The sequence below is a fragment of the Nyctibius grandis genome, chromosome 4 (genome assembly GCF_013368605.1).
Source record: "Nyctibius grandis isolate bNycGra1 chromosome 4, bNycGra1.pri, whole genome shotgun sequence".
Taxonomy (NCBI): domain Eukaryota; kingdom Metazoa; phylum Chordata; class Aves; order Nyctibiiformes; family Nyctibiidae; genus Nyctibius; species Nyctibius grandis.
In genome coordinates this window covers 5,402,156-5,414,523 of record NC_090661.1, presented here as the reverse complement: position 1 = coordinate 5,414,523, position 12,368 = coordinate 5,402,156, and the positions used below count along the sequence as shown (strand labels likewise).

General features: G+C 36.5%; 1 protein-coding gene across 1 annotated transcript in view; it reads right to left on the bottom strand.

The window, feature by feature from the left end:
- GAS2 (growth arrest specific 2) overlaps nt 1–12,368 on the bottom strand; it is a 90,804-nt gene that overhangs the window by 63,769 nt on the left and 14,667 nt on the right. The window contains exon 3 of the mRNA XM_068399592.1: nt 9,325–9,449. Within this exon, the coding sequence (XP_068255693.1) occupies nt 9,325–9,449 (125 nt within the window). The remainder of the gene's footprint in view (nt 1–9,324; nt 9,450–12,368) is intronic.

Below are 12,368 nucleotides of genomic sequence, written 5' to 3'. Positions count from 1 at the left end.
AAATATATGCTAATTTCCATTCAAGTCCCTAATCTTACATTTCTGTTCCAGACTATTCCTAAGAGTCTAAATAAAAAGCCTCATAGAAAGATCTATTACAAAGACTTTTACAGTTTGCTTTAAAGACTTAACAAAATAAATAATAGGAATGTTACAATGCGTTTCACATAAAAGGCAAAATCCAGCAAATCTAAAAATGGCTGTTTATATATTTCTCTCAGAAATGTTTATATATTTCTCTCTCTCAGAGAGCATGCCATCTCTATTTGCAATACCTGGACTGAAAGTAATGGTAAAAATGTTATGAAAACTTCCAGTTTTAGACACTTCATAAAATTTGTATTAAGTATTACTATTCCATACAAAAACAATGTTAATTAAAAAAACTTGAGATGTCTTCTAGTTAAGTGATATTATGAGAAACCAAAGTTTGGTTCTCCTCTTGACCTGATTTGCAGTCTGAATCATTAGGATATTTTCCAAAGCAGGAGCTAATAGGCAATTAACTGCTTAAATCTGCACTGCATTTTCCGTGACAATTACGTTGAGATGCAATTCTGATTATTTCTGCAACGTTGAAGAGAAACAGAGGGAGGGGTATGCTGGAGCATCTCTACCTCAGGTTCACTGACAAGAGCAAGGCCAGTTCACACAGACATTAAATGTGCTCCAGTCAGAGGGAAGAAACCATGCCTTCCCAAAGACAAGAAGTATCAGTGGGAAGAATGATCTGGAGAGACATGATGTCTCAGTGCTCCTTCCGGGATTGTGTAGCTCTGCCCCCACAGTGCACAGCTTAAAGTGCACCTAAAAGCTTATAAGTAGTTCTTCAATATACTCACCTGGAAGGTGTCAAGCAGATAACTACATAATATCCTAAATTTGTTCAGAAATCTCCTTTTATGGTCTGGTGAGAAACAGAACTCTATCCTACCATGCAATCCTCCTGTAATTCCCTGTAAGAATTATTTGCTGAGGCATATAGGGTTTGTCCACATGACCTGTTGCAGGCAAATCTTACAGTATCTGCAAGAAACCTGGTAGCAATCCAGTTGAACATGAGCTCAGCAAGCTATTGACATGTCTGAGAAAGGTACAAGGAATTCTCTAACAAACAGCTTTACAGTCTTGTAGAAATGATTTCTTCCAGATGGATTAGCACTTGTGAGTCATTTCACAAGATTATTCTTTTCCTCTCATATCCACAGCAGTCTGCCACTATAAAGATTAATATACAAAAAGACAATGCTACACTTTTTTTTTCCTCCCAAGTAACTGAGGGCCATATCTATACTGTATATGATTAGAAATTGGCTCCACCTGCTTTCCCTGCAAAACAAAAGTCTCCAGAAAGTACAAGTGTGCAGACAAGCAAATTGCTGCCTCAGACCACAAAGAATCTGTTCATAGCCTAACCATGTTCATGCAATTCTTGACTAGAGAGTCAGATTCATGACTTACGGAGAGCACCAGAACATGGCTCTGCTATAGCTGAAGACTCTACACTGGACAGACAGGCTCAAGGCACCAAGCTTACAGAATACTGTATTTGCTGGGAATCCATCCCATCTACAGGACACAGATAAAAATAAAACCACCACGTCGATTAGATCAGACTTTCAGCTTGGCCATCCAAGGTCTAAGAAGAGTATGATCCACATGCTTCAAAGGAAGAAACTTCAAAGCATATGGAGATAGAAGAGGCTGTCCAAAGAGAAAATTTATTCTTAGCCTTTTCCATTTGAACTTGAAATATATCTTCAGGCATGAAAATTTATACCCTTTCCAAATTTAAAAAACATTGAAGCAATTCTATTTTACCCATGGATGTTCTCATAACAATCACACATATTTGATTCTGTTGAGGAATCTGTTAATCTTATTCTTAATTCAGAATACTTTGATGCAGTAAATTCAAAAAGTATTATTATATTTCAGAAAGAAAATTAAAGGAAATTATAAATTTACTGATTTTCATTGCACAGCACTTCAATCATTTATCAAGAGGAAGATTCCTTAGGGCATAACCTTTTCTACTTGAAGAAGAAAAATAAAGTTATCTGTTTTGGCCTATTTTTTGCATTTGAATATCCTGAGTAATTTTAGTGCACACCCACTTTTTGACAACTCCAGTAAGGGAAGCTCAAAGAGCTTCAGTGTTGATTTTATAAACTATAACATCTAGCCCAAAGAATTTTTTACTAGCCTCCTCATTTTTAAGAGCCCTTCAAAAATACTGTGGTCTTTACTACTTTACTACTTTTAGTTAGATCTTAAACCAATTACAGAGTCTTTGACTTATGCCAAGCACAGCCTGCCTCCTGTTCACCAGCCAAGCTAGCTGCCTTGGGAAATTATTAAATATTTTCCTAGTTCTCTTCCTGGTTTGGTATTTCACCAGTTTAGGTGAAAATATACTAACATGACCTATTATATCTTCTACAATTTGTCAGATGTGTATGGTCTTCTGTAAACAAAAGCAACAATTTAACCTTACAGTGTCTGTACAAGTGTCTCCCCTTGTCCAAGACTTGAACAGATCTTCCTGGATTACTTACAAATGAGGGCTACGGTAGCATATTGATTTGTCATTTAACCTATGTGATAATATATCCATATGAAGATACATAAGGTTTTCTAAAAACAAATTTCCTCATTTCTAAACTGCTGCCAAATACTTTGCTTTCCTTGACGATGCGTGCCTTGCAGACTCAGAGGCATTTGTTACTTTTCATGAACCTCCAGGATTCTGATCATTTCTCCATTCACATTAATTCCCTTTATGCAAAGGAATGATTGAAAAGATAGGACAAGCATAAACACATCTTTTGTCCTTATAAATTGTTAGAGCAATCCCAGAGCTGTTACTCAATCCTGACTCTCACTGCTTCAGGAGATGAGTCAAATCCTAAACCATTGGTCCAGATTCTCTACTTTAGGAGGACTTGGTTTACCACATTTGCTTGTGGTCCCATTGCAGAGCAGACACAAAGCTCTTTGAAGCAGTAGACTCACAAGCAAAGGTCTGTCTCCTATCTACATTTAGACAATCATGAGTTTCCACATCTCTTGTAAATAAGCAGAGTCAAATACCGATTTGTTTTCATAATGGGAACTACCTAATACTAATCACAGCTCACCAAATGGGGTAGCAATACTGTTTGGCACAAGAAGAGCTCAAAGCACTTCACAATGTTCACAAATCAAACCACCACTGTACAGTGAATAGTATTCCCAGGTTACAGATGTGGAAAATGAAAGCACAGAGATGTAATCTCCCAAAAGCAAACAATAAACTTACAGCTGAGATGGGAAATTAACTTGGCCTCCAGTTTATAATCTTGTTCTTTTGCCACCAGTCCCTGCTTTCAATATTGATAGAACTCAGTCAATTCCCTGGCTTTTTGAGTCCTTTAGTTGACAGGATTCTGCCCCTACTTCCACAGATATACATAATCCTCTTTAGAAATATACACATCTTGAAATTTAAAACAAACTGTGAGTTTTCAGTTGTGTAACTGCTGAATTGTTTCACCTCTGAAATCCAACTTCAATATTAGAACTTAATCAAGGGCAAAAAACTTCCATCCCAAATCTCGGTTTAGATCTCTTAACTGTAACTCTTAACTGTAACTCTCAAAATGCATAATGCGACTCTCAAAGTGCTAGGCCTAAATCTCACCTTATGCAAACCTGCATGACTCTGAGGAGCCAATGCTGTCACAGCGATCTACACTCACCGAGTCTGAGATTCGCTGAGTCTGTTTCCTGCGAGAAAATGAAAGCTTTGGATGTGGAAAAACTGCACAATACACTTCAGATACTAGGACTATGGGTAAGACGTGGATAGAATCTCTTAACGTTAGGAAATACATCAATGTGTGTGTGCATAAATCACTGTTTTCATAGACAGTTTCAACAGAAGCACACGAGCACATCCAAGGACAAAATTTACTTGCTGTTTTTTACACATCAGCTTCATTTCAGTGCCCATTCAGTTTAATCTTATTAAATCGGCTCCCATTGGAAGAATAAAATTAAAATGCATATTTGAATTAAACATTCTAGGACTTCAGAAATATTTGCATCTGGATTTTTGTACTTCTATTTCTTTTACAGGACAAATGAAATCTAGATCCTGGCTTCCTGAAAATGAGGTTGAATTTTAGATTCCGATTCATTATTCAAAAGTATTTCTAAGAGAGATTTGAGTTGAGATTTCTCTGATTAATCTCTGAGCACTCGGAGAAAAAGGATGATTCAGCATCAACTTGTTTTCATTCATTTGCCATGAAAACATTTTTTTCAGGGGAATGTTCATAAATATATAGGCAGCTTCAAGGATGGTGGGCAGACTATTATGCCCTGCCTATTAAAATGGTGATAACTATTAACACAATTTATTTATATTTATTTTAAAATCTTAATTAACGGGCTTACTAAACTAAGCCCAAGCAAATGTGGGCTCTGTGCATACTGCACATGCCTTGATGCTTTGAATTTGTTTGTACAGCTGTGAAATTCTCAAATTAACTATCTGTCAGGAAAAGTAAAATACTGCCAGGAGAGCATGGAGATGAAATCCAAGCCAATGGGAGAAAATTACAAAATGGCATCCTGTGACATGAATCACTTTTATGGAATAACTCCTGCTATAATAATAAGTCTGTAGTTTCTAGACAGTAGATCATTAGAAGCAGCAGCAGCACAGGTAGTTCCAACAACTTACTACCATGCAAATCTTGAGCATTTAAGATTGATATCAGTCATCTCCTTGTCATTTTATAAAGGTACATGATTAGATTTATTTATGACTGTAAAATCTCCAAAAAGAGGAAAAAATTACTTCTTTAAAAATATAGCATACAGTCACACCAGTCTAATACTGCCCTCCCTGACTAAAATTTCCATTTTCATTTAAAACTCAAAAGTTTTTTCTGTCTGAAGCAAAGGATCAGATACAACATCAACATTTTCAGAATCATCAGGTTTTGAAGCATGGTTTAGCTGCTTAACAATGAAGAACATTGTCTTCTGGGATTTGCAAAAGAACCTAGCACCTAACAGCTTTTGACATGAACAATTTTTAATGCTTCACCTTTAGAAACTGAAATGCTTTTAATAACTTATCACTGAATGATTAACAAATCAAACAGCACAGGGCTAGGGAGCTAGGCTCATGGAGGATGCATTCAGAGTATCTATTATGACATCCAAAGGTGCCTATTATGGCACTAAGCTCAGGAGGGCAATGAGCAGAGACTGCGTAAATGGCACCAGAGGCTGCCAGACTCCAGTGCTCTCAATCACACATTACTCCCCTGGATAACAGATACCAAAGCAGAGTGTGACTCAGGTGCTATTTTTAGCTGTAGGGACTCAGTCCTAAAGAGGCATCTTTATATAGAACAAAAAGTACATATTTAATTTAAAATAATTCCTTTGAAATTTGACCCTTGTGAAAGGATAGATTTGCCCATGTCCAGCTCCACAACCAGCGAGGTATTCAGCCCCAAGCAGCAATAATGCACAGAACATGAGAGTGACCGTCCTGCGTCAGCCAAACTTTCATCCAACCCAGACTGGCTGTAAGTAAGTATCTAGGGAAGACTAAGACCATAGCAAATGTGTTACACCTCTCAATACTTTCTCAAGCTCCAACCATTTTCAGCTATGAGGACCTCCCTCATCTAGAAGGGGTGTCTGTGTATTCAGCCTTCTGTTACCTTATTCAGTGTTTTCTTGAACCCAGGTAAACTTTAACATTTATTGGCAAGAAATTTCCAACCAGTTCATAAACAAGGACCCCTTTTTGTTTGTACGGCTCCTACTAGCTTCATTCAATGTCCCATAGTTTTTGTGTAGAAAAGACTGCACATCTACCATGCCAGTCCTGATTTTGCAGGTTCCATCACATGCCCCCATGCTGCCTCTTTCCACACTGAGGAATTGTAACCTGCTCAGTCACTCATGAAAAGCTACTCCATTGATCTCCTTCACTCATAAAAAGTTACTCCTTCATTGCCTTCCCCTGACTCTTAAGGAAAGAAGACTTTACTTTCACATCGCACACCTTTTAATCTTCTTTTCAGTTTCTTAAAGCTGTATTCCCAAGTCATATTACCGGTAGTTTCCTAACTCTTTTGAAAATGTCCCCAGTATCCACAAGAGTCTCCACATGACACAAAAAGGAAGGGTTTATATCAATACCACCATTTTCCTTCCAGATTTGGAAAATCCGGTATTTCAGGACTCACAATTTTTTTGGTTTATGCTTTCCTGATTTATTCCACACTCAAAAAGGCTGATACTGACCTAGGGAGTCCTTGAAAGCTGAAGAAAGTTCAGTCCTCCCTAATAAGAAAGGGAATGATAGAAACAAACGGCAAAACTGACAGCAACTAGAAATTTATTGCACAAGCAGTTAACCCAGAAGCAATAGGATTTAACCTCTGACATTCTGTAGAGTATTGCAATATGAACTTAAGGAATTATGGCAAACAACTGATGAGTCAGTGTATGAAGTATTAGTTTTTAATGCCTTCTTACATGTGTTGCTATAGTTGCTAAACTGGCCAGACAGCCCTAAAGAGCTGCACAAGTGAATTCATGACCAGTAGTACATATCAAGCAGAACAGGATATATCCTCCTCCTCTAAGACAAAACTAAAACTGAAGTATTTTATGGAGCTTTGCCATCTAGGAAGAAGCTCCCATGCAATGAAAAGCTTCTACTTATGAAAACAGACCAAATCTTCAAGACTGTGGAGGGACTTAGTACGATTTCCCACACCACTACCCCCCCTCCTATTATCTATAGTCTTATCCTGTCTCTCTCACTCAGCTGCAACTTGGTGCTGCCTGCAAGCTGATCCTTCTGGCAGCCACTCATTTTATATCAGTCTGCTTCTATCTAAAAAAATTAAAATTACATATATGGATAGAAAAGCATGTTATCTATTTTAATAGAAGCTGGACTCTATAGAAGTCAGCAGCTTCTTCCAGCTGCCAGTGAAGTCACCAGGGCACCTGGGTGGAAGACCATAATGTTTCTGTTTTCCTGTGCACAGAGAAATGGCCAAATGGCCTCAAAATTCCTCATGTATTATTACCAGAATGCATAATAATGATTCAGGGAAGGATTGTGGAATTCTTACTATGCTAAATTTCATATGGTGTATTCTTATGAATTTCCTTGGCACCACAAGTCAGATTTTCCAATGTGTAGACTAGTCCTATGGCCTAGGACTGCTACACAGGGAATTACAATCTGAAAGGATAAATAGCTCCCTAATAGCCTACAATGACACAAATCTATTAGTCTGCCATTTCTTGGAATTCTTACTATACTAAGTATGAAATAATATACATTGAGAAAACAGCAGTGGAGCAGAATTTTTTCCCTTTAATTGCATTGCCGGTTATACCAGTTTGACAAATAAAAGACCAACAAATCTAAGTAATTACAACACATGGGATTACAAATGTCTATTTGGCTTCTAATGTAACTTAGGTTCAAAAAGGGGGCTCAGGTAACTGAAGTAAGGAAGGTCATATTCTCAGCTGAGGAAGTTAATACAAAAGAGGAGGTCTACCTCTTTTCAGTGGCAAAACCAGAAGTACCAAACACAGGTACATTTCTGGGTTATCTTTCCAAATGGCAGCTCTCTCCAAATGAGCCACCATCAAACAAAAGCCTGATGATACAAAAAAAAAAAAAAAAAACCCCACAAAATCCAAAAAGCAGTAGTTAGACATCTAACAAAAACATATCATTTGAATTTCTGAATATTCATTAGAATTTTGTAGTTGTTGATGAATTTATGACTATTATTTTCCTGATAACTTTATATTAAATAGACATGGCTTTCTGAGATGTCAGTCTGTAAAAAAAAAAAAATGCTTTGCACTTTGTGATTTAATTGATTTTTAGTAGTTTTTGTCAATAATGGTACTTTTTTTTGTTTGTTTTTAAGGGGAAAAGCCAAAAGAACAAGTAACCCTTCTTTCTGCCTAGCTAGTTCCTAGGCTCAACTGAAAAGACTGCCACAAGTGTTTTCTCAACTTGGGATCTACCATAACACTAACAGGCCATCACTTAGGTGAAGACAAGCTGGACCATATTATAAAGAGGAACTCAGAAGTCATCCAGCACTTCTACTAACCAAATCCTGATTACAATTTGAAAGACAAAATGAGTTCCAGATGTCTTTTCCTCCTTTGTGGAGGAAGGCTTCTCTCCTTCTCTACTTTTTATCTTTCTTCCTAGCTATCTCTTCCTTTTTCTTTAGGAACAACAAAAAAAAACAAAGCAAGCAATCACTGCCCCAAAGCACATAAGGTTACAAATAATTAAATAAATTACGCCTGCCTTAGTCCAGACAATTTCTTCTGCAACAACAGTTATGAGCTTGGAACCAAGAAAAACAACTTATGCAGCTGCAGCTGACACAAGGCTGTCAGTTCTCAGAACTGCTGATAAAATTTATGCTGTGCCCTAATTTCTGCTACAGACTAGTTATGAGAACATCAAGAATAGAAGATACATTTTGTGATTTCTGCTCTTGAGTTCTTTTTCTACCTGCTGTGTATTTGCCTGCTTTAGCTTTCAAGGAAGACGTATCTGAATTCAATAAGAAAAATTAACACAGTTTCACAGTAAATGCATTAATGTATATGTCAACCATTTAATTTAACCTGTCCTAAAAAGAAACTTGCTGCATTCTTTACTTTCTCCCAGTAAGATTGTCATATGAAAATAATTTAAATTAAAGGGAGGTTGTGGTCAAGCAGGATCTTAACCTGATCTTTGCAAAGCTCTTCAGTGTCTTCTGAAGGTTCACATTTTCCACATCATTCCTACAACTCTTTATTGAACCCCTTCCAGTATACCAACAGGACCTTTAAACTTACGGCACCGAAACTAACTATAGAATTTTATTATTGGCCTCCCTAGAGCTGTTTATGAAGGAAAAGGCACCTCCCACAGCTACTTAATATTCCCCTTGCAAATAAATACAAGGATCACATTATCTCTATTAGCTACCACATCACACTGCTACATCTTGTTCTATGTCTTATCCTTCACATGTTACAAGTCATTTTTTGAGCAACTTCCTCTCATAGTTACTTTAATAATTACCAGAGGAGTATTAATTCCCCCAATTTTATATTGCAATTTTTCTACAGGGAGCAATTGCCTCCCTGCCCAGTTGCAGAGCCTCCACAAATGAAATCTCTTAACTGTGCAAAAAAGTTCAGTACCAAAACAGTCAGATACCTCAGATACTGATAATACATGCTAGAACATTTACCAACACTTACTTTGCCAGGCTTGTTTGCATCAAAGCTGTTTTCTTTAAATTTCTCCTGCAGGGTCTCAGCTAACCGACAAAGCAAGGCACCATTATCCAATTTCTCCATAAAGGTTTCTGCTGTTATTTCTCTACCTGAACAGCAAACAGAAAGTTAACATGGCAGGAAGTGTGCAATAGTATAGATTGCATTTGTGTAAAAAGAGAAATCAACAGAAATCTTCACGACAATTTGAAATATGCTTTAACTGAATAACTTGCATTACTTTGACTATTTAGTGAATAACCTCACTACTACTTTACTGGAAGACATATAGCAAATTATTAAAAAATAACATGCTTTCTTTAGGAAGGCATGTGGTATTTGAAAAATAATTCTAGTATATCAGACTCCACATATCTTGTTTTACTTAGGAAATTCTAGTGCTTTTATCAGTGTTTTAAAAGACAGCAGGCAAATGGTTTACACCAGTGTGCGTGGGTAGCTATAGCATAAGAGTTGCTAACAGTACTGCAGCTTATTTTGTAATATAAGGAGAAAACCATGTCAAAAAGAAAGGATCATATTTTTTTAAAAAGACTTTAAGACTTGATCCTGCAAGAAGTTGACAAAAAACTACAGTGACTGCAATGCTCCTTTGAAAAAGCTTTTTCAGAATAAAGTTGGGTACATTAATAAAAAGGGAGAGAGTGCAATTTCATGTTATATATCTACTCACCACACAAATTAAAATTTTCACACAAAGAACAAAGCCAAAATACTCTGATTTCAAAATATATCCATTATTATCATGCTAGACGGTGCTGTACTGCAGCTGCCACAGATCGTCCTCCCTGGCTACAGCAGAGCAGAGGACCTTCCATTGCACGGTAATTACATCTTCCTGGCAGCGGAGATCATAAGAGTCCCATGATGACATGTGCATTCTGACCAGGCTGGACAGGCCAGATGAGAAGGGAACCATTTACCACCCTAAACTAAACTTCCAGCATCTTAACATCATTTCCAGGTAAAAATATTCCTTTTTCTTATTGAAGGTTTTCCATTTTCACATTTCTACTGGAAAATTTGCCTTCTCTTTGGACATGTGTTTTGACCAGCAGCTGTATTTTTTGGCCCTCTTCTACTAATATCAAGAGAGCATCAAGGACTAATTCTCGCTCTTCCTATTAAGACAGGATTTATTTATTTTTGGTGATATTTACATATGTCATTTGGGAACAGGAATAACATTATCAACTCATTTTTCATAGTCTGTTACACAGAAAGCATCAGTAACAATAGTCTACCCTGCCAAAAAAAAAAAAAATTAAAAATCTGAAGTAAGAGTGGTTCCCCATCACATCCAGATCCACTCCTGCTACTCAAAACCAGCTTGTCTGCAAGCAGGACAACAGGTAGAAGTCTGTCCACTGCTAGTTGGGGTTTTTTGCCACAGATTTTTCACCAACAAGCAGCTGCCTGACTAAACTTAGGAAAAATAGATTTAGAAAAAAGAAGTAAAACTTTTCTATACCTTTTCACTCAGAAGAGAGGGGAAAACTAACATTCAAAAGTAACAAAAATTAGTCAGATGATAACAAAAAAAAATAATATTGCACTTCTGCAATATATTGCTGGTACATTGTAATCTGATAGTCAATGTCACGTATAACACTGAAGGTACTAGTATTATAAAGCAATACGATTATAAACATGCTAAAGGAAAGCTGATTTCTCTAGGCCCTTGCATGAAAACTGTTAGATACTTCAGCATCCTTTGGGCAAAAAAAATGTGAGTCTTTTCAGTTTGGTCAGTTAAAATCAAAGACTAAGACAAAGATCTGCAGCAAATCATCTTCAGATACAACAGTAGACTTCTATTTTTGGTTGAAGTTAAACTTGTTTTTTCTAACACATTTCTACTTCAGAAATATCTGTTTAATGTGAAGTTTTTTTCCCCTTTTATTCCCCCTTAATTCTCTCTGCCATATAGCCCGCTTTATAGCTCCTGTATACCCAAATGACTTCTCCAGGCAAAAGAGCAGTAGCAGCACTGCAGACATTCAGTGGTAGCTTGTGCATAACTGACAATATTTTAGCAGTGCCTTCAGCTCAGCTGAAGCCAGGGCTGAACCTATAATAGCCCACAGATACAAAAATTGAACATCTCAGCACCTCAAAAGCCTTCAGCACCATTCTAGCCTACATATTTTCCCATTTGCCCCATCGTCATTTTTGGCAAAAGGTATAAAAGGTATTAGAAAGCCAAATTTGAAAAATTACTATGTTATATGAACTGGTTTATTTTTAATAGAGTACTGCATTTTATAATAGACTCATTTTCTTCTAAAAAGTGTACTTCAAATATTTTGAACCTACTCAAGATTTTTATTTTGATTTGGAAAGCATATTTTTTTACACAGTTAAAAGAAAAACTACATTCTACATATCTTTTCTGTCCTATGATTTATAGATTTATTGTTTCACTAGTCAAGCATTAAAAAACCCTAAAACCTATTTAGATGTATTTTCTCTTTACACAGACATAGAAAAATTCTTCTATCTTCTTCTGTTATTTAACAATACATTTATATTATTTTAAAAGCTGAATTGCATTAGCAGTTTGGTCACTGCGTATTGTACACTAAGCGGGACTATTTTAGTTCTGTTCCCTTTTATGAAAGCTGAAAGAATGAGTTTTGCATTGAACATCTGTATCCAGTGAAAAATATATTAGGTGTCAGCTTTCAATTCACTGTATTTTATGGCTCCAAAAGGTGGCATTTCTTTGCAAAAACAGACACACTGACATATTTAACAGTTGAAATGTATTGATTCAAATGAGAGTAATGTTCATAGCCTGAGGAAAAAAAAGGACTCTGTATATTTGTATGGAAAAAACATTAAACTCCATTAAAAATGTATAACTCCCCCTATAATTACAAGAAAGCAGTTGCAATGTTTTTATAGAATGGTAATAACATTAAGTATAATAAAAAAACAACACTAAAAGTATGAAAAAAAGACCAGGAATATGAAGGCTTTCTCAAACCTCGCAAGCGTTGCTCACC